At 35.3% G+C, this 25,046-nt stretch overlaps 1 protein-coding gene across 1 annotated transcript in view; it reads left to right on the top strand.

Moving 5' to 3' along the window:
* Positions 1-20,843: 20,843 nt before the first annotated feature.
* LOC129870914 (superoxide dismutase [Cu-Zn] 2) overlaps positions 20,844-25,046 on the top strand; it is a 4,418-nt gene continuing 215 nt past the window's right edge. Inside the window, exons 1-6 of the mRNA XM_055945791.1 lie at positions 20,844-21,016; positions 21,094-21,195; positions 21,582-21,677; positions 21,781-21,812; positions 21,890-21,965; positions 23,738-23,791. Of these exons, the coding sequence (XP_055801766.1) occupies positions 20,935-21,016; positions 21,094-21,195; positions 21,582-21,677; positions 21,781-21,812; positions 21,890-21,965; positions 23,738-23,791 (442 nt within the window). The 5' untranslated portion in view covers positions 20,844-20,934. The remainder of the gene's footprint in view (positions 21,017-21,093; positions 21,196-21,581; positions 21,678-21,780; positions 21,813-21,889; positions 21,966-23,737; positions 23,792-25,046) is intronic.

The raw sequence follows: 25,046 nt of genomic DNA, 5'->3' as shown, positions 1-25,046 counted from the left end.
TTGAATGTCTCATCATAGTCTATACCCTATTGCTAGTTCTCGATTATTCTCTAGTTATGCTAGATTTTGATAAAAGAAAGGGGACCCTCTCCCATCAGGTCATCTTCTAAAACCAAGCCTTCTGGAAGAAAGCTCATCAAGAAACTCCGTTGATGAGGTCTAAGTCGAATAGTAAGTCAATCCATACCCCAAGAGAGTAGATTGGCTAGTTTTTTCAGAATGTTTCCCCGATGACCTCCTAAGTATCCCTCTCGAGAGGGAAATAGACTTTGGTATCATTTTTCTCTCCGATATCCAACCTATATCTATTCCTCTTTACCGAATGGCCCCGTCAGAATTAAAAGAGTTCAAAGATCAATTGAAAGATTTGTTAGATAAGGGTTTTATTAGATCGAGTATCTCTCCATGGGGTGCTCCGGTTCTCTCTATTAGAAAGAAGAATGTTTCTCTTTGCATGTGTATTGATGATCAGCAATTGAAAAAAGTCATAATTAAGAATAACAATCCTATTCCAAGAATTGATGACTTGTTTGATCAACTTCAAGGAGCAAGCTACTTTTAAAAGATTGATCTTTGATCGGGTTATCATTAACTCCGAGTAAGAGAATGTGACATTTCGAAGATGGCTTTTAGAACTCAGTATGGTCACTTTGAATTCTCAATTATATCTTTTGGACTAATAAGTACTCTTGTATCTTTTATGGATTTGATGAACAGGTGTTCAAACAATATTTGGATATGTTTGTAATTGTGTTCATTGATGATTTTTGGTCTATTCTCAGAGTGAAAAGGAGCATACTGATCATTTGAGGATTATGTTGCAAGTCCTGAAGGTCATGCTCTTAACTTCTTAACTTCTCAGGTCATGCTCTTTTTGGCTTTTTGTTTTGCCACCATACCTTGACGGAAGTCACATCCTAGGTCACAATCTTCTAATTTGCCAATTCAAGATGGCTATAGGTTATTTCTCACAGGATTCCATTTTTCTGAACATCACCTATAGGACATACTCTGGGTGGCTCACCAGTACATTTATGAAGTTCTCGTATTAGACGTACTGGTGTATGGTTTTGTAATCAGGTGGTAAGTTCAACTTACAGATAATTTTTTTCGTCTTACAAGCTACTTGATAAGGTTCGATGTAGTTAAGGGTCATATTTCCTTTTCTTACTGAATCTTATTACTTTCTTCCTGGGTGATTCTGTTACAAACACCTAGTCAGCCATTGGAACTCTGCATATCGATATTGATTATCTGTATATCATTTTTGCCGATTCCGGGCTGCTAGTCAATAGCTTGCTCAATCATGTCTGGGCCTTTTAGTCTTTGCCCCAATAGGGGGACTTATACACTCTACCATATAACATCTTATAGGGGGTCATCTGGATACTGGAATGGTAGCCATTCTTGTAGGCAATCTCAATAAGTGGTAGACGGCCGTCCCAGTTACTCTTGAAGCCAACCACACAGGCTCGCAATTTATCTTCTAGCGTTTGATAGTACGCTCAGTTTGTTTAGCATCTCGAGGGAAAACTGTGGTACTAAGACCTACATGTATTCTCGATCTCTTCTTAGACCAATCTCCAGATGTTAATCATAATTGAAGTCCTTCTACCTGAGATAATAGCTGGGGAAACCTCATGGAGTCTTATTACCTCTTTGACCTACAACTTCACCCAGTTTCAACTACATAGGTGGTTTTATTTGAAAGTAAATGGGTTGATTCATTAGCCTACTCACAATAACCCATATAGTACCCTACTCTCGCAGAGTATAAAATAGGTCTGTAGTGACGTTGATAATTTGGGACTCCTTAGTCTCATATAGTCCTTCTTGACTCCTTTCAAAACTTTAACTGGCACTCACCCCTTTGGGTTTTGTTTTTCAATTCTTAGAGTTGGCTTTCATAGTCATTCAATGCTCCATCTATCATTACCTGATATAGTTCTGAAAGAATTTGGCATATAAGTCCCGCCATCTTTTGGTAACCCATTAGTTCTACTCCTCTTAATTAAATCATTTCATGATTTCCTTATCCCAGCTTGTAATACTTTAAATACGTTATCTCACGTTATCCTTTACTTTTATGAGAATACAAGAGGGTGTTCAACTTACTCTGAGAAATACCTTAGTGTTATCTCGTCATGTCTAGTGCGTTACCTTGTCATTTTCCCCTCATCCTACAATTAGTATCGGGATAGACCTTTGGTCCAATCGTGACCATGCCTTACCTTGCCCGTGATACTAATTTCATCCTGATAGTTTGGCTTAACCTATCTTCGTAGCTTTTGGTGGGGTATCCAAAATATCATTACGGTATTATCATTATTGAAACCTTTTTCCTTTTATCATGTACTTACTCACTTAACTTGATGTTTATATATACATATTTGTAGGTTTCACAACCATTGTGATGCAACTGGTAGGAGGTAGATGTAGTCTTTCCATCTCCTTGTTTATTCTACTGTACACATCTTACTTACATTGGAACTTGCTTGTCCTATCTTGTTATACTTCTTTGTTTTCCCCACATTCACTCTTTACTCTTCTTATCTCCTACGATAGAAGGTTTCTTATTCCTTTTCCTCGGTTATTTATCTACCGCGACATCATTTGTGACCAACTCTATAGTCATCATGTTGGCTTTTAGTCTGGCATGATGTCATTCAATGTCTCGTTAAAACTTCTCAACATTGCCTTACATAGCATTCTAACTTCTATCCAATTATTAACGACTTCCAGACCTTCCTAATTTGGCCCAGCAAGGGATCTTATTGGCATTTAAACATCCATCTTAAATATGTTGCCACATCAATTGCCTTCGCCTTACCCTTGCAACTCTTCTCATTGACTTCCCCCCTTTAGAGGGTACTTATACCTTTATCTGCTGATACCTCATTCTACATCTCTATGTCCAGTCTCAAATCCATCCGATCTCTTTCCCCAATCTGCCTGATGTCGAATCCTATCTCCGTCTCTCTGCATATTTTATAACCTGACTATCCATGTACATAACCTTGGATAAATTACGAAGTGACAAGAACCTTTCCCTATCTAATGTGATATCTCGTCTACTAATCGGTACTTAAATAATGTGACCCAGGAAATAACTTATCCAAGGCCACCTTCTACTTTTTCTTATGAAAGGTTCATACCCACTGGTAGTCGTTACAACTTTTGACTAGACAACAATTGTATTCCGACGATAACTGTTTAAGGTTTTCTTGAAGTAGTAGCTTTATTCTGACCTACATCCTTTGTTTCTTGGGGTGAATGGAAGTTGCGCCATTTATTTCTTAAGTTTGCCGTCCTTGTCTTTTAAGGGTTCCATTATTTTTGGGGCGACGTGGTGTACACGCTTCATTCATTTATACCCTATGCCCTTTGCCCTTACTGTGTACCCAACAACGGCTATGCGCCTTATAGCGGTCTTACTTTATCCCCGCATTGTTGTACTATACCGTTAAACTCATACTTACATATCTCCCTTTTAGTTCATACTCATATTCAATTCATAAAATCTCTCTGGGGTACTTCTGTTAGCATTTCGTTTTCCAATTAGATAGGGGAGAACTAATAAACTGTTATCATAAACCATTTTCCAACCATCGTTGGAAGAAACTAGAATCTCTTAAACATCACAGGACCCATATAGTCTCCCCCTAGGTTTATCGTCGAGTCATGAACAACTTATCTAATTCTCAACAAAGAGTTAGGGGCTTGGTACTTTTCAAGAAAAGTGAAACTCAATTGCTGGACATCTTACCCTTTAACCTGAGCTCCCTGTTTTTGTTCCTATAGCACAAATACGGCTGGAGATACCGTGGTCTGAACTATATTACTTAAATAGGCTTTTGTTTCTCCGAAATAAAATTCTCCAAGTAAAAAAGGTTGCCCCTTATCGATGACATAAAGGGTACCTCGTACAGCTTTAGTTAAACATAATAGGGGTACTCGGTATCAACTTTCAAGGCATACTAAGAGTCTATGTTTCATTCCCTTTTTTTGTTCTGGGAAAATTTCGGCAAAGTTTCCTCTATAATCCTTACTTATCCCAAACCTGCACGCAGAAAATACCAATAATGCCTCACAGGGCCAACATATATATATCTTCATATCATATCACAGCCACATAGGGCTTTCAATATCAACTCATATCGCAGCTACACAGGGATTTCAATGTCAATAATAAAAAAAAAATGAACTTACCTCGTATGTCTAACTTTGAACTGCATCTGTTGCACTTTTCTGTCTACTTTTTCCTTCAGTTTTCGACTTTACATTTCAATTTTACTTCAATACCTTACCCAGCAGATATCTTCTGTGCCTTTACTTTACTTACCTGCGTGCTCCATAATTTTCCCATGTCATCAATTACTTCCTTCTGTTAATGTCGTCCTTCTACTAAATTCCAAGGTTAGTATAAAGAATTGTCCTATGACTTGGATCTATAGCACGATCTCAGATGTGAAAGAAAGGTAACATCCTAAATGTCTTGTAGCCTCCTGTTTATAGATGTGTCGCATAACATATCAATAATCAAGACTCTACTAGACACGATCTCCAGACAATCCAAGGATGAACTGCTCTGATACCATTTCTGTCATGACCCATCTCGTAGACCGCGACTATGGTCTGACCTGGACCCCCCGTATACATATCTATCAGTTGTGGTTGAGTCGAATTATAGACATGCAATGCATATAAATCAAGTGTAGCCAAACCGGGCTACAAATACTGCAATGCCATGCATTAGAACCCTATTGGGTGATAACATTTTCATAAACTTGTAGCCTCTTTTATTTGTACCACCTCATAAAATGGCACACAAGCCGACAAGGCTGCCATAATATAATAACTTATATCATACATCATGTAGACCCAACTAAATCAAACTGACATACCCAACCCATATATACATGTCCTCAGACTTCTAAAAATATTCATGACAACATATGGCAGGACAGGGCACCCTCCTTACCCTTGAGTAGACAAAATAGTTTTATACATCAGTGGTCAGTACCAGAAACTAGGCTCCGATATAATGGGGCCTCTTCCAGTTGAGATGAATGGAGTCCTAAGCTGACGGACTTCCAAAACCTGTATCTGTATCAGCGGGTATAAAATGCATCCCTCCAAAGAAAGGGAGTTAGTACGACATATGTACTGAGTATGTAAAATATAACATAATACAACTGGAAGCATATTTGAGATAGAGAAACCGGGATAAAATATTAAATCAGAAATATGTACATGTACCTTGTGAATCATAAAAAGTATGCATGCTCAAATTATACCATATAGACGACCCTATCAAGGATCCGGTGAATACATCTGTAAAACCATCATAGACCTAGTGTCATCACCACCTTATTACAACACATTATCATATATATATACATACGTAACCCGGCCCTCTAGTGAGGGGTGGTGGACAATGCAAAGTAATTGAGCATGAATCTGATAACCGGCCTGGGACTCGGACAAGAAGTGTTACAGTATACACAAGTAGAGTAGTGAGTAACCATATGCAATTTAAATCATTATCAGAGACTCGACAGAATATGAAGATTAAGCTTTTGCCTGAGGATCCGAGTAGTAGTGTAGTCATCTCGAGTGTCCTCCAAATGCCATTATGGGCTATATCAATTGTAATCTCAGAGACCCTAGACATGTATTAACATATGGCCAAATCATTTATGAAATCAGAAACACCTAGTACCATATAGTCTTTAAGGCTTGGAGCCCATACATTCATTATGTATTTAATACATAGAAGTTTCCAAGGAACTAGTGCAACTATTACAAGAGTTTGATATTCAAAAGTAAATAGGAGATGCTAAGAATGAAGTTACCCCAGAGTTCATATCATATTTCACTTACAATTAAGACATGCCAAAAGAAAAAAGAGAATAAGCTCTATATAGTCTGTACTTCGCTTCATGTGGTCATCCTGTACATATTTCGTATCTAGCCCATCCTGGAGCTCGGTGAACAATTATGGCATCATAAACTCACTTTCATTCTAAGTACCTATCAAAAGAAAAGAGAGATAGCCTTCCAGATACTACTCTTTAACACGTAGAAGCCTTAATAGGCAATACTCAATTCTTACAGAAGTTCCAATATTAAGTAGTTGATAGGAGTTATGAGGCGTACTTGGAGTTCTAGAAATGGAATTACCCCCACATTACACATACAATTCGCTTACGGCTAAGACACGCCAAAAGGAAAGAAAGATAGCTTTACATACTTATGCCAAAAACATGCCAAGAGAAAGCTTCACATACCTCATACAGGCTACTCTTTATCACGTTCACCTCATCGTCTTTTGAACCTATTCAACACGGAAGTAATACGAATATCAACTACTCTTGACTTTCCAACACCTTAAGTTGCACCTTAGTATTGATGGAACCTATTTCCTTATTCGTCTCCTCAACTAGTTCTTTAATTAGTTAAGGCATTGATAAAAATTAGGCAATATCTCCCCTATAATATGCCCTATCCGAATTTCCAATAACATCCCTAATAACTACAGACAACCAACAAAAACACCTTGCAGCATATATACGCATAAAATATGGCAACATTACACAACACAAGCTCCAAAACACTTGCTGAAAATTACAACACCAAAATAGGGTTTCTAGTCTTTATTTCGCAAAGCCTTTATTTATATGAAATGAGGGGTCGTGTGAATGCAACCAGCATCCCCCACACCCCTTTTAGAACACATTTATTCCCTTCAACAAACCCCTACACACCTACAATAGCACACCACAAGCACAACACTTTACTTTGACGACAATTTAACTATAACGACTCCAATTTAGATTTTCTTCGACGTTAAGTAATTCTATGATATTTTCACATTTCCTGCCACCTATAGGGCATTTAACACACTCCATAACAACACCATAAATTCCAAATTGAAAGGAGAAACCTTACCTTATCCAAAATTGGCCAAAACTCACCAAAATTCCATCACGGAGACTTCTTGATGTGCTGAATTGGGGCAAACTATTTGTGTCCCTTTTCCACTGCCCCAAATTAGAATTTTATGTTATCAAACACCATTATATAACCGTGGTATAGCCCCTCTAGCTTGTTCTCTCAAGATGTTCTTTCAACTTTCTTCCAAGTTTCTAAGTGTAGGGCTGAAGAAATGAATCCGTAGAAATCATAAAATACATATATACACCTCCATTTTGTTAAGGAACATCGTTAATAATTAATTTGCAGAGAAAAATTGGAGAACTCACCTTGAACTTCTTCCAAGTCGTGGCTGCCTCTTTTTTTCCTCCAACATTTTTTCTCTTTGTTTGGCTGAAGTTTTGGATGTGAAATAAACTTGTTAGTCACCATACACATATATATAAGCCTTTTGGGAGAGTAAAATATGGCATCCCCTAAGGGTGACATGTGTCACACCCTTAGGCAGCCACGTCATTTCATGCACCCAACCACATACTGTCACGTGTCCTTGGTAGGGCCCACCCCCAAGTAAGTGGGTCACCTACTTGACCCCAAGTAGGTGGGTGACTTTCTTGCTTGAGGTGATGCCATGTGTCTCCTACCTAGGCTGCCACGTGTCCTTCTCTTCTCTTCCTCATAGGTTCGTAATCTCATCCTATTTTAAGCACCTATATAATTCATGCTACGTAAGCTTGGTATGTCCTTAAGTATCTAAAATATATAATACTTCTAAATTAGTATCTTACGTAGGTAAATTGATTCCCACAACTCATTACTTGGCCTCCAACTCCTTCTGACTTCTCTTGACCCTATTTCCAACCTTCTCTACTGTGGGGTGTCACATTCTTCTTTCCTTAGGGTTGTTTGATATGTGTGGATAGTAGGGGTGTCATGTACACTTCCAAGAAGATTAGGAATACGTTTCAAGGTTCAAAAGTATGGGGTATAACAGTATTAGTCCAGTGGAGAAGGCGGACTTAGAGGCTTATTAATGTAAAGGAGTTGTCAAGTTTGGTATGAGCAATAAAAGGATGAAAGAGGTAGAGATGATGGTCCTGTTATTTGGGAGAGATTTAAGAGTTTTTTCCTTAACTTGTTCTTTCCTTTGGAGTAAGAAAATCCAAGGTACAAGAGTTCATCAATGTGTGCCAAAGTAATACAAGTGTGAGGGAATATGCCCTCAAGTTCATTAAGTTATCAAAATATGCTCCTTTTATGGTCACCAATCCAAGGTCTCGTATGAGCAAGTTCATTTTGGGTGTGTCCAATTTTGTGGTCAAAGAATATAGAACTACCACGCTCATCAAAGAGATGGACAAATAGAGGAGGAGAAGTTGAAGTAGAGGTCTAGAAGAGAGTCCAAGAGGAAATCAATGGTTGTTATTTTCCTTATGGTAAGTCTGAAAATGGTGGCCTTCCTCGGTTTTGTCAAAAGTATTTTGACCAAAATTCTTCAAACACTCCAGCTCCAAAGTTTGATAAAGATAAAGTGTCCAACCCTAAAATTTAAAAAGGAACTCCGAGTGTTCAAGTCAACCCTCTATACAAGAAGTATGGAAGGAACCATAAGGGTGAATGCTTGGCGGGATTAGATGCATGTTATAAGTATGGTAAGCCAGGCCATCAGACAAAGGATTATATGCCCTTCATACAGGAGATAGAGGATCCACCTGATGTGGTGACTGGTATGTTGAAGTCTTTGACTTTGATATTTATGCATTATTAGATTCGAGTGCTACTCCATCATTTGTAACTCCTTATCTTACTATAAAACTCATTGTAAGTCCTGAGATTTTGTTAGAGCCATTTTTGGTCTATACTTTTGTTGGTGATTCAATTGTGGCTAAGAGAGTCTATCAAAATTGCCTAGTTTTCCTTTTTCATAAAATGTTTTAAGTTGATTTTTAGAGATTGATATGACCGATTTTGATGTTATTCTTGGAATGGATTAGCGTCATGCGTATTTTTCTTCTATATACTATAGGACCCGTGTTAAGTTTCAGTTTCCTAATGAGTCAGTCTTAGAATGAAAAGGTAGTAATTTTGTGTGAGTCAATATATCTCATTCCCTAAAGCTCAAAAAATAATTTCTCAAGGTTGCATCTATCATCTAGTACGGGTTAGAGGTACCAATTCCGAAGCTCCTACTCTTGAGTCAGTTTCAATTGTTAATGAATTTGTTCATAAGTCTTGTTTTGACCGCAGAAAGATGCATTCTCTTATTTATATTTGATCAAGTTTCATGCAAGGCATGGCATCCGCCTGAATCAGGAGCAAGTTGATCCTAGAAGACTAACCTCGTAGCTCACTTAGATCAATCAGTTCAAGCATTGCCAAACTCTGTTTCGTACCTGGTAGCTAACCTTTCGCAGGCTCCTTTAGCCATTTCGATTGTTAGAGCTCACTTCACACCAACAGAATCGTAAGCCTGGCTTATGTAGCTTATTAGAATGAGTTTTCTTGTCTTCCTTGTTCAAAAATAATTGCTTGAACAAAAGTATTCTTCTTTTTTATACTTGCTTAATACACTAATTCTCTTTCATTCCGTTAAGGTATACCTTACCTTGAACCAAACTACGTGCTTCCCCCCGCTGGCCATCGGGGACCGAGTGGTAAGGCCATGATCCGCAGGAGAACAAATCAAAATGTGATTAAATATATCATATCGATTGAATGTCTCATCATAGTCTATATCCTTTTACTGGTTCTCAATTGTTCTCTAGTTATGCTAGATTTTGATAAAAGAAAGGGGACCCTCCCCCATCAGGTCATCTTTCGGAACCAAGCCTTCTAGAAGAAATCCATCAAAAAACTCCATTGATGAGGTCTGAGTCGAATAGTAAGTCAATTCGTACCCCAAGAGAGTAGATTGGCTAGTTTTTTCAGAAGTTTTCCCCGATGACCTTCAAAGTATCCCTCCCAAGAGGGAAATAGACTTTGGTATCATTTCTCTCCCTGATATCCAACCTATATCTATTCCTCTTTACCGAATGACCCTGTCAGAATTAAAAGAGTTCAAAGATCAATTGAAAGATTTGTTGGATAATGGTTTCATTAGACCGAGTATCTCTCCATGGGGTGCTCCAGTTCTTTTTATTAGAAAGAAAAATGTTCCTTTTTGCATGTGTATTGGCGATTGACAATTGGAAAAAGTCATAATTAAGAATAACAATCCTATTCCAATAATTGATGACTTATTCGATCAACTTCAAGGAGCAAGCTACTTTTAAAAGATTGATCTTTGATCGGGTTATCATCAACTCCGAATAAGAGAATGTGATATTTCAAAGATGGCTTTTAGAACTTAGTATGGTCACTTTGAATTCTCGATTATGTCTTTTGGACTAACAAGTGCTCTTGCATCTTTTATGTATTTGATGAACAGGTATTCAAGCAATATTTGGATATGTTTGTAATTGTGTTCATTGATGATTTTGGTATATTCTCAGAGTGAAAAGGAGCATATCGATCATTTGAGGATTATGTTGCATGTCCTGAAGGACCATTAGTTATTAGCTAAGTTTAGCAAATATGAGTTTTGTTTGAGGTCGATTGCTTTCATTGGCCATATTGTCTCCAACGAAGGTATTATAGTTGACCCTAAGAAGATTGAAGCAGTTAAGAATTGGCCTAGACCTTTGTCTCCTTTCGATATTTAGAGTTTCTTGGGCTTAGTTGGTTATTATAGGTGGTTTATGGAAGTTTTCTCTTCTATTGTGTTGCCCTTGACTACTTTGACTCAAAAAAAGGTGAAATTCCAATGGTTTGAGGCATATGAGAAAAGTTTCCAAGAGTTGAAAGATAGGCTTGCTTTTGCTCCGGTGTTGACCTTGCCGGAAGCATCTGATGGGTTTGTTGTTTATTAGGATGCTTCAAGGGTTAGTCTTGGTTGTGTGTTGATGCCAAATGGCAAAGTGATAGCCTATGCTTCTAGGCAACTCAAGGTGCATGAAAAGAACTATTGAACTCATGATTTAGAGTTAGCGGTTGTTGTGTTTGCTTTAAAGGTTTGGAGACACTATCTCTATGGTGTGCATATGGATGTGTTCACCGATCATAAGAGTTTAAAATATATGTTCAACCAAAAGGAGTTGAATCTTCAACAAAGGAGATAACTTGAGTTGTTAAAGGACTATGATATGAGTGTGTTGTATCATTCGAGTAAAGAAAATATGTTTGCCGATGCTCTTAGTATATTATCCATGAATAGTATTTTCCATGTTGAGGATTCAAATAAGGAGTTAGTTCTGAAGTTCATAGATTAACTCATTTGGGTATTCGATTGGTTTATTCTGAGGATGGTGGTGTTGTTGTTCAAAATGGTTCTGAATCGTCTCTTGTGGCGGATGTTAAGGACAAGTAAGATAATGATCCTACTTTGGCTGCGTTGAAGATAGTGGTTGCCGAAAAAGCCATTGAAATTTTCTCCCAAAGAGGAGATGGTGTATTGAGATATCAAGGTCGATTGTGTATTTTCAATATTGATGGCTTAAGAGAAATGATATTGTCTAAAGCTCATAGTTCACGGTATTTTATTCATCCGAGTTCCATAAAGATGTATAGAGATTTGAGGGAAGTGCATTAGTGGAATAAAATGAAGAGGGACACTACGAAGTTTGTGGCAAAGTGCCTTAATTGTCAACAAGTGAAAGTTGAACATCAAAAACTGAGAGGTTTAGTTCAAGATATTGAGATTCCTACTTGAAAGTGGGAAGCCTTGAATATGAACTTCATTACACGTTTCCCTCATACCAATAGGCAACATGATTTTTTTTGGGAGGTTATTGACCAAATGACCAAGTCGACTCAATTTCTTCTCATTAAGATTTTTTATTCAGTCGAGGATTGTGCTAGACTTTATATTCGAGAGTTGGTTAAGCTTCATGGTATTTTATTATCTATTATTTAAGACCAAGGTATTCATTTTACATCTCAATTTTGGATATTTTTTCAAAAGGTTTTTGGTACTCAAGTCAAGCTTAGCAAAACTTTTCACCCACAGATCGATGGTCAAGCCGAGCGTGCTTTTGAAACCTTAGAGGATATGTTGAGATCCTGATCCATTTATTTCAAAGGAAATTAGGATGATCATTTGCCATTGATAGAGTTTGTTTATAATAATAACAACCATTTTAGCATCAAGATGGCACTATTTGAGGCCTTATATGGTAGGAGGTATCTCCTATTGGTTAGTTTGAAGTTGTTGAAGTTGTATTGATAGGACCTGAGTTGGTACAAGAGGCTATTGAAAAGGTTAGACTCATTAGAGAAAGATTGAAGACTTCCTAGAGTCGGGTAAAGTCCTATTCAAATGTAAGGAGAATTGTCATGAATTTGATGTTGATGATTGGGCTTACTTGAAAATTCCACCCATGAAGGGTGTAATGCATTTTAGAAAGAAAGGAAAGCTTAGTCCTTGTCATGTAGGACCATATTAGATTTTGAGATGGATTGGCAAGGTGGCATATGAGTTGGATTTGCATTCTGAGCTAGCATCAGTGCATTCGGTGTTCCATGTTTCTTTGTTGAGAAATTTTGTTGGTGATCTTAGATCTATTGTGACTTTGGATAGATGTCACGACCCAGCCCCGTGGGCCGCGACTTGCATCCTACTTGGATACCCAAACGAACTTACATACCATATCGTCATACTATAGAATAATTTAATTTAATATTTGTTCCAATCAGAACAGTAGACAATCATTACGTTAATGAGTCGCGCATGCAAAAAATAACATATCAAACCAAAAAGGGGCGATGGAAGGTGTATCACCGGATACGTGTATGTATACAAACATATGGGCCATTTTGGCCGTTATAATAAATGGGACCGCATTAAGATACAAGTCATATATGAATGAACATACATGACCCATGACCCACACCTATGTCTATAAGTATCTACAGAATATAACGGAAGTATATGACAGGACAGGGCCCCGCCGTACCCAAATGTTCAAATATACAAGAGTATATACATAGGTAAGCCATATATCGAAGTGTGGCTCTGAGTCAAAGGAGCACTCTGCAGTAGCAGAAGGTGAGTAGCCTATGTTGATGGGTCACGAACGTCTATACCTGTTGGCATAAAACGCAGCCCCCCAAAAAAGAGGGTCAGTACGAACTTTGTACTGAGTATGTAAAGCACAAACATAAAGAATATAGATCGTAACTGAAAGGAAAGGTACAAGAAGCACATATCAAAGCCAGGACATCAAAATATGTATTGAAAACATATGTACATAATGCAAATAAAAATCATGCATAAGGCTCGGGAACGTAGTCACCACCCTAACGCTGGTACCACAACATCATACTCCAGAAGATTTTAAATCTCCGTACAAACCCTGAACACATCATATCATCACAACATGTCATATCATCAGAACATCTCATATATCATATCACATTATGAAACCATAAATGGTACCCGGCCCTATGGCGAGGTCTCGGGACCCGTAACACATCATACTATCGAGTATATTATAAGGCGCACGATTATAAAGCCGGCCCGAGTTCTGATGAATGATATCATACTAGTAGGCACAAACAGAGTAGTGAGAATCTAAATGCAATTCAAAATACAAAACACTTATAGAGACTCAATGGCATAATCCTGATGACAAATCATATAAACGAAACTGAACAATAATCATAGCACATGCCTTTCTGATGTCACATTAGTTTATATCTAAATAATCTTTCTAAAATCGTCTCCATATTTTAAAATATATTATGGAGCTTGATGGAATAATTAAAATAATAGTCGTTTAGTATTTTGAATTTTACTCAACCTAAGTCAAATAGAATAGCAAAGAAAAGTTCGAGAATAGTGGGCCCACCTCAGCCGAATGAGGTGGTGTACACAAATTATGTGCGTTAAGCTTTATGACATTACTTTTGAGAGTATTAAGATAGTCGGGTTCTATTTGTACAAGTTCTAGAGGTTTAGGCAATTTTTTCAACTATTCATAAATATTTAATTCAATTCTATTGCATGAAAAAGGGACAACTTTAGGCATAGATTTCGAAGAGTAGAGTTATCTCCGAGGCTCGTATCCAAACATATTCCACCTAAGACATGCCAAGGGAAGGAAAGGTAAAGTTTTATATACCTTATTGTCTTTACACGCTTATCCAAACTCAATTCCCGTTTCCTCCAAAATCTACAATTGGTCACATTTACCAATTAATATTCATAAGACTTTAAGAATTCAATTCTAACCAATACTTGTCTACAAAAATTTCGGCAGCATCTCCCCTATATATACAACATCTCCGAAATTTCCACTCGGCCACAATATCAACAACCATGCCAACAACAACACCAATAACCTTAACAACCAATTCAAAACGCATCATAACATAAATTGGTTTCTTTTCCAAATAGTGCAACAACTTCCAACCCAACTTTGCACTTTCAAATAAATATGAATATTTTATGTTCATATATCAATTTAAACTCATTCAACATAAGTCAAGAATATTCCAAGCAAGCTACACAATATTCATCAACTTCCATAATATACTAAAATCATGCTTAATTGACATAATTCCCTACAATCCATTTCAATGCCAACTTAGGTCATTTAATCTTCGTTTACATTATAAGAATCACAACAACACAACTAACATACTAAACAAAATTAATTCATTTCCATCTCACTTTTTCAACTTCAACCAAATTCATTCAACTTCCATTTTCAACATAAAATTTCACCATAACTACCACTCCATAACTACTACTAAAATACTACATAAAAAATTTAATAAATCTTGTCCATATAAGAACATGTATACATGGCACTATACCACCATGCAAACTTCCATATTTCCATAAATTCTACACATCTCTACATACTACAACATAAACAAACTTCATCACATAATAAAAATGAATTAATTCTTACCTTTTTCCTTCTAACCTCTTCACTCCTAAATCAATGAAACAAGCATCCAATCTTCCAAAATAACTCCACCATGTTATAGAGGACCCTTAAATTAGTGGAAATACTAGAAGAAAATATTTTTTTTGAGTAAGATTTCAAGGGCCAAATTTTTCCCTAGCTTGGCCGAATTTCCTCTCTTTTTTTTCTCTCCTTTATTTTGTTCTCCTCACTTGTCTACTTGTCTTGAAGCTTCTAGGATTTTGATGACTAAGTGCCCTTTTTATTTCATTCATCACATGGATGAATTTACATGGGCTTGGATATTTTTCTTTTTTTTTTGTTTTGGGCCATGCCTTATGGTTGGGCCTCTCTTATTATTTTGTTTTGATTTTCCTTCCAAGCCCAACCCCTTAGCCCATATATTTTCATAATACTACACATTGTAAAATTCTAATTTTACCCTTAACCTTCTCCAATATTCCCGTCACTAAATTCCATTTTTTTCCTTAACCTTTAACCGACTTATACGTCAAACAAGATCAGAAGATAACATTATCCTTAACTTGTTACAATTATCCCAAATGTCCATATGTACAAAATACGGGTTGTAACAATAGAATTAGTATGAAAGAGAGTTTATCCTATGAGAAGGTTCCAATTGAGATCCTAGACCATCAAGTTAGAAGGTTGAAGAACAAGAAAATAGCTTCAGCTAAGGTGTTATGGAGGAACCAAGAGCTTGAAGGTGCTACATGGGAAGCCGAAGCTGATATGATCTCACGATATCTCCATCTCTTTCTTTCCGCTCCTAGTTGATGTATTAAGTTCCTTCATAATCCACACCATCAAAACCATGTGTTTCAGTCATTCTCATATTTTGATATGCATTCATGTTCAAGAAATGAGATTTAAAGTCATGTTTTAGCTTGGGATTGAGTATTCCATATTTTTTATGCATTTTTTTATGTGTTTTTGCATTCATGATGGGTTGATATGTCTCTTTTCTATTCTATTCATGCTAGGTTGAGCTCCATTCGAGGACGAATGTTCCCAAGAGGGAGATATTATAAGGCTTCGAATGTTGGAAAGTCGAAAAATAGGGTTTAAAGGAAAGTTTCACAGGAACTTACAACTTTTGGCACCAGGTGAACTTCACGAAGACCTTCACAAGTCGTAAAGGGCACCACGAGCAATGTAGAGGCACCTTGGTGGAGTCTTGGATGTTTGAGGATCAAAGTAAGGGTCCACGATGGGGTTCATAGACTGTGGTGGGCTCCACGGAACGTAGACCCTTTCATAGAAGTGAACCCCAAAAACCTCTAAGCTAGGTAAGGACCATGATGGGGACCACGATCGGTGGTGAGCACCATGAATCGTGGTGTCCCCAGTGGAAGCCAACCCCTTCTAGACCAGTCGACCCCTAGGATCATGACCCTTACCACGACCCGTAGTGAGCTTCACGGGCCTTGGTGACCCTCCTGTGTAGGTGCCCGACTTAGTTTTAAGTTAGGGGTGTTTTGGTCTTTTCCCTATTGGTTCATTAATGTATTTGCACGGTTTTTGTGTTAAATATTATTCTATTAACTACCCTAAACCTTCCTAACTCCTTCATTCTCACCCTAGCACCCAAATCCCAAAATTTTCTCACTAAAGCGCTCTCTCTCTCTCTCTCTCAACAGTTTCTTCTTCCTCAAGCAAATTCAATAGAATTCAAAGTCAAGTCTCCAATTCATTGCATTTAGGAATTCAAACTGATCAAGGTATGTGGAAATGCATCCATGGAGTCCAAAGGTTTTCTTCAAATCTCTTTAAATGAATTCTTCTTATAAGCCCTAATTTTCCATGAAATTATATTGAGTCTTCTTAATTATAATTTATCTTATGATTAGTGATCAAATTATGCATAATTCACATTATATTGCATGATTTCAAGTTGATGTTCATTGACCCATGCTATATGCTATTTTCAAGTATATTTTTAAGAAATTATGATTATGAATTTTAAAGGATTTCAATGAATGTTTTATGAATGATTATCAAGGCTTATGAATGACTCATGAAAGGTTATGAATAATGTCTCAATAATTTTTTAAGCGAAGTATCTATAGTGTGAAAGGTAATTCTCACACACATATTAAATAGGTGAAAGACTTTTCTCACCAACTCATGGATTCTTATGAATCAATCATGTTGATGAGCTACTCATATGATTATTTTATGATGTGGATTGATATATTTTATTATCTTTCCTAATGATGTTAATGACTATGATTTATGAATTTTCTTTGGGATAATGACTAAGCACTGAGAGGACTTTAAGATAGGGTTCGATCCGGTAGCCAAAATAGCTATCCAAGGGAATCCTAGTAGCAACCTTTAGTCCCTAACTATGTTGCCCATGTAGGTTTATAATGTCAATATGGCTGAGCTAGTGGATCCATATATAGCTCATAATGTTATGATGTTCTCACAGAGTCTATCTTGACAAAGTAGCCTCCCCCTTCTCGATGTGAGAGTTACATCGAATTACATGTTATAGCTCGCATGGTCTTATATGACGGTTAAAGATATTATCCCACACCAAGGTATATGAAAGAAAGGAATAAGTTCTCATGATGATGTTTTGATGCATTTATCACATGATTATGATGTTTTAAATGTTTTCAAGGTTTTACTCATGTTTTAAGATATTGGTCATGCATCCCATGTTCAGATTGATTATGTCCTATTTTTATTGTTCATGCATACTTCTCACATCTTAGTGCATTCCATGTACTAATGCATATTCTTTCCTACATTGTATCATAATGTAGGGTCCGACGATCACGTTTATCCTCTAATTCGTGACTAGATCTTATTAATATTCCCATTTGTGGTGACTCCTCATGTTCTGAGGACGTGAGAGTTTACTTTTACTTATATTCTTATGACATTTTCATTGTTTATATTAGGTGATCTAGGAGCTTTTCTTATAAAACCATATAGATTAGTAGTGGCATGATAGATGTTCATAGAGTCTATGTTGTCGCATCCCTTGATGTTGTCCTCTCCTATATTGAGATATTTCTATTGAAACTTTATTTTCGCAATGTCTTGGCTTTATTGCTTTAAATACCTTATGTATGTTCATGTATGACATGATAAGAGGCTTGGTTGGGGTCCTTTGGGATTCTAATCATCGTGTCACACCTAGGGCCTAGCTTGGGTTGTGACAGTTATGGTGTAGGATTTCCTTAATAATTCAAAAAGAAGGATTGAAATACTTGAAACTTCTTAGAATTTGATGGGAGAAACTTACCTTAATATGGAGGATAAAAAGAGGAGAGAATACCAGCCCTATGCTTTAAAGCATCTCAAAAGAATCAAGTTTTCGATGAAAAACCAACTTAAATAGAGATTTACATTGATACATTATGTGGAATGAAGTGCAATCCGCACTTGGCATTGTGAGAATGCACAATGTGAAGTGTGGTCCACATAATGCTTTTAGTGAACTGCCAAATAATTTCCCCCGCCCTATATTATGTGGAGCACCGTGCGGTCTGTACTTGATTTTGCCGTTGAACACATCTTACAGTGAATCTTTCAGATCACTATCTTTTGGTAAAATAGTTATAATTATATACTATGAAATTGCACTACGAGCGGTCGATGACGTTGAAAAGAAGACTTGAAGTCTTTTCATTTTAGATGTTATGTGACATGTAACTCTTCATATTCTAGGATATATGTTTGTTTAAAATTGACCCAAGTAAAAAGATATATCGAAACTCAATCGGTAAAGAAACTTTCAACTCAACTTTGTGCTAGAGGATTCTTCTGACCTCAATTCATCTCCAAATATCTTCCCACACTAAAGAATTGACCTTAACACCTATGTAAAATCATAAATAGTCGAATTCGAGTTTATGTGCATAAGAGAGATCGTTCGTATCTTAGCTTAGAATTTGTGGGATGTTACAACAATAGCATCCCACAATATAGTTATTAAAGAGGTTTGTTTAGGGAAAAATTTGCTCTCTATATTTGTTATGATTTTCTTTATATTAGTTTTTGCATATATAGAGCAGTTGACTAAATGATATAATAATATTATATTTCTTTAAATATAATTTTATGTGATGTCTGATTTATCGCCATCATGATTTGTAATTATTATTAGTTACCGCATGAAGCCATGCTAATCTAATTCCAACACAAATGTTGCTAATATTTTAATATCAACTACTATTTTTAATAATTTTTTATTGTATACATTATTTTACTAATTTATGTGATAGACATGTGCAGAGCACGCACTCTAAAGTGAAGAGAGTGAGAGTGAGTGTCGCCAAAGTTTTGTCTATGAATTTTGGGTTCCCAAAGCAAAATGAGAGAGAGAGAGAGAGTTTCGCCAAAGTTCTTTCATATTTATGATAGTAGATCTATTTTGATTCCTTAAATATAATTTTGAATATCTTTTGTCCCTTAATTTTGTTAAAATGAAGCATATTTAGTCCAACTAATTGAATGGACTTAAAAGTTGAAGGCGATTGCCAAAAGATACAATGGACTAATGATTTTTGAGTCACTGAAAAACCTATCTACTTGGTCGATTAGATCTCAATTTTTAAAAATACTCTAGTCGATTATTTTTGCATAAAAAATGGAGAACAAAAAAATCGACGGAGTTTGATATTGATCATGTTTTTGATAGCAGTTAGTGCCATTAATTTTTCAGTTTATTTTACGAAAAGGCTCATATTTACCCCTATACTATTAGAAGAGTTTAAATATTCTCTTTATTATACTTTTGATCTAAATATATCCTTACCGTTATACTTTGAGCCAAATATGTCCATTATCCGATAAATATTGGGATCCCAATCTTAGAATACACGGGTGGAGGGTTGAGATTAATTTGAAGGACCCCATATTTATTTTTGTCCCAGCCAACACTCAAAATAACTCATAACCCAATCCAAATAAGACTTCAAATATCAAGATGGAGTAATGTCAAAAAAGAATAATCTTCAAATCAGTTTTGATCGCTTCAATAATTTTAGCATATCAATCCAAACCAATGGAATTTCAAGGACCACATGAATTGAACTATCAAAAATTTCAGAATTGAACTGGAACAATAAACTCAGCAAGAACACTAGAACAATACATAGTTAACTGTTTTTAAATATTTTGCAAACTTTTTCAATGTTTTGTATTTTTGATTGGCCAAAAAATAGGACCAATAATTATAAAAGCCAATTTTCTTGTACTATGTGAAGCAAATTAATTGGTAAATGTTTTTGACAAACAATTCCTTGTGCTTTTGCTTGACTTAAAATAGGTTTGGGCAACAAAGTATTTACGGAAAAGGGTTAAATATACTCTTGTACTATTGAAAATAGTTTAAATATACCCCTTATTATATTTTCGGGCTAAATATACCCCTCATGTTATACTTTCGGTTCAAATATACCCCTCTCATTATTTGGAAATGAATTATTTAATTTTGAGTTTTTCAAGTGTCCTTCTGTTAAAATTAAGGGTGAATTTGTACCAAATTATAATGAGAGGGATATATTTGAACTGAAAGTATAACATGAAAAGTATATTTAGCCCGAAAATATAACGAGAGATATATTAAACTATTTTCGATAGTACATGGGTATATTTGACTCTTTTCTGAAGTAGTTAAGTGGGTTATTTTAGGTGTTGGCCGGAACAAAAAGGATATGGATCCTTCAAATTAATCCCAACCCTTCTCCTGTCTATTCTAAGGTTGGGATTTAATTATTTAACAAATAAGTACATATTTAGTTCAAAGTATAAAGTATAACGATAAGGGTATATTTAAATAAAGTATAATAAAAAATTTAAATTATTTTTAATAGTATTCCATTTATTTTATGAGTTGAATAAAAAATGCTCCACTTCAGCAGTTTAGCTAGACTAAAAATGGTCAGAATGATATTTAAGGGACCAAAGTTGACATGATAAGGCACAATAGTGAGTGAACACTGGTAGAGGAGAAATAGAGACAAAATGGGTGGACCTTTAAAATGTAGAAAGATGTAGGGAAAAATTAATGGGGAGCTTGAAAGCAGTGGCCGTTATCTCCGGGAACAATAGTGTGAAAGGGTCCTTACAATTCATCCAGCAACCCAACGGTATTTGTCTTTAATTTCTAATTATGTTTCTAGATCTCCTCATCTTGCTATTAATTTTGTTATACAACACAACAAAGGTACTACCCACTTGAGAGGAAGAATAATTGGTCTAGCTCCAGGTCTTCACGCTTTCCATATCCATGCTTTGGGTGATACCACTAACGGCTGCAATTCCACTGGTTCGTCAACTTAATTTTTGCCTGCCCTTTCTTGTAATTCAATTTATTTATTTTTTTGGCCGAGTTTATGTGAATTATGTTGCAATGTCCTATTATCCCCTTTCATGTTGTAGTAATTCTGTCTTCAAGTATCAGTTTGATTACTAGCTATTGTAATTGATTCAGTTCCTATAAATACAAATTGGGAGTTTGGTTACTGTTACACTGTTGTTTCTTACAGTCTCCTATATATACAAACACCTAATTGCCTTGTACAAGGAGATTGAATTAGACTAATTAGTAATCTAGGTAGCTAAGGATCCTTTAATTTAAGGTAATGTACGATAATCAAATGCAGGTCCTTGGTTTATTCTTTCTACCTAACAATGTAGGTGATTGATTTTTAGGATCTCATTTTAATCCACTTAAGAAAGATCATGGAGCTCCCACAGATGAAGTACGTCATGCGGGTGATTTAGGCAACATTGTTGCTGGTCCTGATGGTTAGTTTATTATTATTATTATTATTTATATAATTCATATTTTTCAAACTTTAATAATTGGATCGATTGTTCCCTTTAATGTATTATCATTTCTTCACTCAAGGGGTGGCAGAGATATCAATTTCAGATATGCAGGTACAGTACGATACTACTTCTTTGTTTATGCTATTTGATTGGTGTGTGACAACATTGATTTTTGCTCCTACATATAGATTCCTCTTAGTGGAGTACACTCCATCTTGGGAAGAGCAGTAGTTGTGCATGCTGATCCGGATGATCTGGGAAGAGGTATGTATGCTTTTAGGTCTCAACTAATTTTGAGCAATGTTCATATCACTTCCCTTTCAACTTGCCCCTTTTTGTGCTCTGATTATGATCAGTATGTGCTGCTGCTTTGATGTGTGGTCGTTATTTCTGACCATGTCTTTTAGACTGTTGTCAGAAATTGTGCATTTCATGTCTCTTAAATGAGCCAAACATTTGAAGAGAAAAATAATGCATGAGGGTGTCTTGTTTGGCTGGGATACGCTCTCATACTGTCTTTAAGGATGCCAATTGCTATACTCTTTTTCTTTCTTCTTTGCAAGCATTGAGTTAATGTGCACTTCTATTTGCTGGACTCTTTCACGACTCTCAAGTAGTGATGACGTGCTAATTTACATCTAATGTTTGTATTAAGCTACAATAATGAAATCATACAAAGTTAAAATTAGATTTCAGTACTACTAAGAGATCCAGTTCATAGAAAGGATTTTTTGATCTTTTTGTAATTATCTCAAATATAGTCATTTGATGATTCGATCTTTGAGCTTTCATCTTATGCACCTCTCAAGTGTTTCTTGCTTTTTACAAAGTAGATGACTGGCCATAGGATCTGGGGCTCAAATTTGAAATCTACATTTGTTTATGAAATGTGAATAAAATTTCAACTTCAATATCAAATTATGATTTGAAATTCCATATTCTCTAAAAAGTAGGATTTTCGAATTACAAGTTGTGATTTTAATTTTTTCTAAAATGTAAAACCTTGATCAATAAGTTTATACGTTGCAAAGAAAGATTCATCATTTATTGCAAAAATAATTATTCAACCTACTTTACTTTCTACTTTACCAACCATATAATTTTTATGAACCATATGTTAATGGCAGATAATGAGAATAGCTTTATGTTGACTTTTAAAAGTAGGATTTCAATTTTTTCTTTTAAAGGTAAAACTTAACTCATAAGTTTATATTTTTCAAACACAATTGATTATTTTAATTTTTTCAAAAAAAGTTTCATGGTCGTCTGTACCATGTGAGAGGATTATATTAAAAATTAGTTAGTGACTAGTATTGTTGATTTATTGGACGAGTAAATCTTTATAAAAGTATGTGCAATTTGAAGCTTATAATAATATGCAATTGCAAGCATAACATTTATTTATAAAAGAACAAGAAGATATGTAGGATATTCTGATACCTTACTTATGAATTATGATTTGTTCAATTTTTTATAAGATTATATAAGAGCAAGAGACATTCTGATAGTTTTCACAAATTATGAATATGGAGATGTATAACTAATTGAAAAGTATTTGTTAGAGAAAAAAAAAGACATCTTGTAATTGATGCAAAGAGTCTACATGTGTTGTATCTAATAGTGTCAACTGGTATGCTCAGCAATCAGTTCACCCCACTATTGAATCTTGGTCTTTTTCTATTTTGATTGCGAAGCATGGTTTGAAAACATCTATTCTATTTTGATTGCGAAGCATGGTTTGAAAACATCTATTGAAAGACGGTATATAGCTAAAAGGATTAACCCAAAATTAAGTGAATTGACAAAACTTATACTCTTATTATATGGTTTATATATTTAATATAATGGTGTACCCTTTACTTTTAAATCTTAGGTCCGCCTTGTACAATGAGATATCTTCATCTGGTGAAATGATTTGGGAGATCTACTCTACTGTTCATTTTCTCTGTGTTATTATAATTTATAGCATAAAAAGGTCGAAATATTTTGTGGCATGTCATTCTCTATGAATCTTGAGCTGACCAACTATTGAACAGGTGGACATGAACTTAGTAAGACAACAGGAAATGCAGGTGCAAGAGTTGGCTGTGGTAATTGCATTTCCCCTTCCCCTGATATTTTGGTTATATATATATGGAAAAAGGGTTAAATATACCCCTAAACTATTGAAAATGGATTAGATTTATACTTTGTTACGGTTTTAGTTCAAAAGTATTTTTAGTATTAGGTTTTTAGCTCAAAAATGCCCATTCACTATTAAAATACCTCAAAAGTATCCTTCTTTTCTCCGGAACAAAGAAAAATGGTCAATTATGCCATGCTCTTGTTTTTTCTTCTTTTTTTTTGGGTGGGGAGATTGAATGTGTCATACATATATTAACCTATAGGAAAATAAGTAGTATAAATACTTTCCATTTTAACAAGTAAAAACAATCACATATAACGGTTCCTCATACATTAGGTACGAGTTTTTATTTCTAAATATGATATTACATACCTTTTCTTATATAATTATTTAGTTTTTTTTGTTTTTCTTACATTAATAATAATGAATTTATTTGACTAATTATAAGAATGATATGATAAAAGAAATCAAATTCAATTGTATCTTGGTACGTTATGTTACTTATCATAACTTTAAGTCATCCCAAGTTTAAGTTGATGCCGGTATATTAGATACAAAAGGAAAGAATAGAATAATTATTTAGTTGAAAAATTATTGCAGATAATTAAACTTCATACAAAACATAAAATTAACATTATATAAAAATTGTCATTTGAAATAGTCAAATTAATCTAATAATATCCGATGTAAGTTTTTGTTCAAGTCTTTACAATTTAGGGCATTTGTCCCGAACTTCAAATGGAGGGAAAACTTCCTTATCTAGAATAGTTCAAGGCAAAATTAGACCCATTTTCCTTGTTTTGGACACCTTTTGTAAGAGGGATTTTTTAAAATCTATTTTGATAATTGAAGGGTATTTTTAAGCCAAAAACGTATTAGTAGGGTATTTTTGAACCAAAAAGCTGGTTTATTTTGAATAATTTCAAGGTATATTTAACCCTTTTCCCTATATATATTTGTTCTGCTAGGGTTGTAAAGTTTATCTTATCTGACGTAAATGCACCAATAGCACAAGTCTAAGGGACTGTTTTAATTAGAGCGAAGCCTACTACTAAAATGGCTAAGGATCATTTTGATTTTGAAGCTAAATTGCATGAAATCTGTACCTAAAATGCAATTGCTTGTCAGGTTCAATTTATATTGTGATGAGATATGTAACTACGATTGAACCGATGCCTAAATCCTTTTGTATTTTCATCTTCTTTCTTATCTGTGGCACT

This window comes from Solanum dulcamara, chromosome 10 (genome assembly GCF_947179165.1).
Source record: "Solanum dulcamara chromosome 10, daSolDulc1.2, whole genome shotgun sequence".
NCBI classification, from domain to species: Eukaryota; Viridiplantae; Streptophyta; class Magnoliopsida; order Solanales; family Solanaceae; genus Solanum; species Solanum dulcamara.
Note: the sequence above shows the minus strand (reverse complement) of the source record. Positions and strands in the feature narration are given on the sequence as shown.